Source organism: Propithecus coquereli, unplaced genomic scaffold, assembly GCF_000956105.1.
Source record: "Propithecus coquereli isolate 6110/MARCELLA unplaced genomic scaffold, Pcoq_1.0 Scaffold53, whole genome shotgun sequence".
NCBI classification, from domain to species: domain Eukaryota; kingdom Metazoa; phylum Chordata; class Mammalia; order Primates; family Indriidae; genus Propithecus; species Propithecus coquereli.
The window spans coordinates 1,214,594-1,218,826 of NW_012151174.1; the positions used below are offsets into that span (position 1 = coordinate 1,214,594).

Below are 4,233 nucleotides of genomic sequence, written 5' to 3' on the forward strand. Positions count from 1 at the left end.
GCCCGGCCTCCAATTATGTTTTGAAGATTCTAGCTATTGCAATAAGAAAAGTAAATAAAGTAATAAATATAAATACTGGAAAATAAAATTTTATTTGCAGATTATATCACTGATAATGTATAAATCTTAAAAGTATCTCACAAAAATAGAATGAACATTTAGACTCTATTCAATGTAACGGAAAAAATTTGCATCAATATAGTAAGCATGACATCAGTAAGCATACATAGTAAGCATACATATCCAGAATGACATTCAAGTCAATTAAAAAAAAAAACAGAACAAAAATATTGGAGAAAGCCAAGAATAGGAGTCAAAGTAAAGAAATGATTATTGGCCAAGAAATGTTTGGAAAATGCTCAACTGAAAATTTATTAGAAATATACATACATATGAAGACATACCTAAAGTAAGGCTAAAGGGATATTCAATTTATCAGTTAACAGGAGTCTAAGAGAACAATTTGGCAATATCTAGTAGTGTTGGAAGTATATATAACCTATGATTAATTTAGTAATATCTAACGTAACTGAAAGTATATAATGTATGAGCAATTAATTGTATTTACATGTATATACAATTACAGACATTTCAGTTTATGTAAAGCAATGATCACAGACAAGGATATTTATTGAAATATTTGAAATAGTGAAAAGTTATTAAAATAAATACTCATCAATAAGATATGACCAGCAGAGAAATACACCATACATTTCCTTCCCCAACATACCTAAGCATTTGCCATTGTATCTGAATATTCCATTATTATGGTCACTCCTTTTTGGTTATAGCAATATTTCCAGTGTGGATTCACATCCCAAAGATATTAAATATTCTGAATGAGACTTCCTTAGTAAAGTTTATCATACACTGGGATAAACAAAGTTAAGCAAATTTTCTTTATTTAAGACTTTTAAGTCTTTTGATAACCTGATAATAAGCATTTATTTTTTAGAAAGGGAATTAGTATTCAGAACTTCATAAGCCTGTGTGACCACATAATGTTTCAAGTACCATTAAGTACTACTGTTCCCAGAGACATTCTTGCAGATATGTTGGGTTAAGGAACTGATACATCAACAGTATTTTGCTTTATTTTATGTCCCCAAATACTCTGCTTTTTGTTTCACCTAATTATTGTCATATAGAAAATTGATTTGCAAATGTTGGGCAATGATATAACCTATTAGATAGTAAATGACTTATACAATGATATATTATGTCTGTCTTGAAAGAAATATTTAACTTTTCAACAGAGAAACCTGTTGATTACCATATGAATGAAGTATTTCAGGTGTCTATTGCTGTGTAACAAACTGCTCCCAAATTTAGTGGCCTAAAGACAATACTTATTTTACTCATGAATCTGCAATTTGGGCAGGCTCATGGGGGAAGGCTTGTCTCTGCTCCACTGGGCACCAGCTGGGATGCTGTGAGGCTAAGGGTTAGAATCATCTGAATGCTCACACACTCACACACCCAGTGCTTGAAAGCTGGCTGATACCTAGGAACTAAACTAGGGCTGTAGTCAGGACAACTTTACCTAGCTTTTCTCTGTGGTTACTTGACATCTTCATAGCATGGTGGCTGGGCTTCAAGGGTAAGCATCCCAAGTGGATCAGGCAGAAGATGTATTGCTTTTTGTGACTCAGTCTTGGAAATCACATAGTGTCACTCCTGCCATAAACACAGGCCTGTCTGCCCAGATTCAAAAGGAAGGACTATGATCCTTACATCTTGATGAGGGAGGGTCAATATTACATTGCAAGGTGAATGTGTAGAATGGGATATATCGGTATGGTCATCTTTGGAAAGCACATTCTGCTACACCAAGTCAATGAATGTAGGATAACATAGTGGTATAATAAGACATTGTATGCCACCTAATGGGTTAGAAATTGAAATACAAAATATCTCCTATTAAGTAATCTTGCCAAAATATTTAACGGACACTTAATTGGCTCTCTACTCCTAACTTCCAGTTCATGGGAAAAAACTGGGGATAAAGGTGCACATTTAAAAACACTTTGGAAAAACAATGACAAAAATCCAGAATGTGACATTCTACAACTATCCTAAACTCTTAAAAAGTCAATGGTGGAAGAAAGTTGCCAGGGGTAGGTGTGGGAGATGGGTAGGGCTGTTCTTTTTTAAAAAAGAAACTAACAATGCATAACCAAATGCAATTCATGAACTTATTTTAGTCCCTGAATTTTAAAAATAACCCGTGACAATCATTCTTCACATAATTGAGAAAAAATGGACTGAATATTACAGATTATGGAATTATTGTTAATCTCCTTAGGCGTGAAGCTATATGGTAACTAAGTAGAAGGCAGCCTTTATCATTAGGAGAGGTAACATGCCATGGTGTCTACAATTTATACTCAAATATGACAGTAAAAATATGTATATCTTATGTAGAAGCAAACCAAATATGAGAATGTATATTAACAATTGCTGAATCAGAGAGAACATAGCAATGTTCATTGTACTATTCTTCTAACTCTTCTAAATGGACAGTGGTCTTTTGGTTGTTAGTTTCTAACTTACAATGAATTGTGGACAGAAAAAGTAGACTGTGACAGATCTACTTTTTGGATTATGAAAAGAAAAAGCATTACAGCTCTCTGTAATTCTTCAAAAGCTCTCACAATCTTCACACTCATCAAATATAGAGAATTCTTTCTCACATTAATTTTCAGAGATGAATTCTGATTTAGAAGTGGAAGTTTACTGTACTTCATTAGACTTTATCTACACTTAATTATCCAAATTTAAGTAAGGAGTGAAAGGTAATGAATGTTTTTTACAAACTCCTTACATCCACAAGGTCTTCCTTTCACATGAATTTACTAACAGTATCGCTAGTGATAAAAATCATATTTATTGAGCACATGCTGTGTGCCAAATACTCTTCTAAAGATTTTATTTTTTATTAGCATTTCATCACAAAAATACTATTAGAAAGGTGCCATTATTACCATTTTAAAAACAAGGCAAAGAGAAAGGCTTTGCCAAAACCACACCGGCAGAGGTGGAATTATGAGAATTACAGCAAAGATGTACTATGGCTCTAGTTTCTCCCACATTCATTGTATTAACAGAATCATTTTTCTGTTACAGTGCTATATAAAGTGTGGTCCATGTGCTGACACTGGTCCACAAATTGTTTGCTTTTGGTCTGCAATGAGTTAAGATACAGATGCTGAGAGCAAGTATTTCGAAATTTTACAGCAGTTTGAGAGCTAATTTATGTCAGTTAAATTCAATAATAAGAAATTGGGGCTTTTATTTTGTGTGTGTGTTTTTCTTTCCATTTCATTTTTCTGGTAATCCAATACCACTGCATTTTATAGAAGCAAGGTTCAACGACAGTTTGCAGAAGAAAAGGTCCTGGATGGTTTGACATGCACTGCACCAATATCAATCTGCTAGTTTAACCAGGATTGAGTGATGCTACAGTTTTTCAATTCTTTAAATTAACATATAAAGCCATTTCCGTTCAATAATGAGCATGAAGCAAAAGGGATTGCCATGTTCCCTAAGAATTAAAACATTTCTTAAATTATGAATTCTCTGCTGTTGTAAAAGGAATTTTCTAAAGGCCATCATATTATCTTTACATTACGCATAGGGTTTCCTCGTGAATATGATTTCTCTGATGTAAAGTGAGTTGATCACTACGAATAAAGGCTTTCCCACATTCTTTACACTTATAGGGTTTCTCACCAGTATGAATTCTGTGATGTCGAGTAAGTTCTGAATTAACACTAAAGGCCTTCCCACATTCTTTACATTTATAGGGTTTCTCACCAGTATGAATTGTGTGATGTCGAGTAAGTTCTGCTTGAAGGCGAAAGGCATTCCCACATTCTTTACACCCATAAGGTTTCTCGCCAGTATGAAGTCTAAAATGTTGAGTAAGATGATACCGACGACTAAAGGTCTTCCCACATTCCTTACATTCATATGGAATCTCACCAGTGTGAATTCTTTGATGTAAGGTCAATTGATAACTACAAATAAAAGCATTCCCACATTCGTTACATATGTAGGGTTTCTCACCAGTATGGATTCTGTGATGTTGAGTAAGATGATAGTGACGGCTAAAGGTCTTCCCACATTCCTTACATTCATAGGGTTTCTCACCAGTATGAATTCTGTGATGTTGAGTAAGATGACTGCTACGAATAAAGGCTTTCCCACATTCCTTACATTTATAGGGTTTCT

The 4,233-nt window shown here is 34.0% G+C and overlaps 1 protein-coding gene across 1 annotated transcript in view; it reads right to left on the reverse strand.

The window, feature by feature from the left end:
• Positions 1-3,622: 3,622 nt before the first annotated feature.
• Positions 3,623-4,233, reverse strand: part of ZNF546 (zinc finger protein 546) — an 8,767-nt gene continuing 8,156 nt past the window's right edge. The window contains exon 7 of the mRNA XM_012656969.1: positions 3,623-4,231. Coding sequence (XP_012512423.1) covers positions 3,623-4,231 — 609 coding nt within the window. The remainder of the gene's footprint in view (positions 4,232-4,233) is intronic.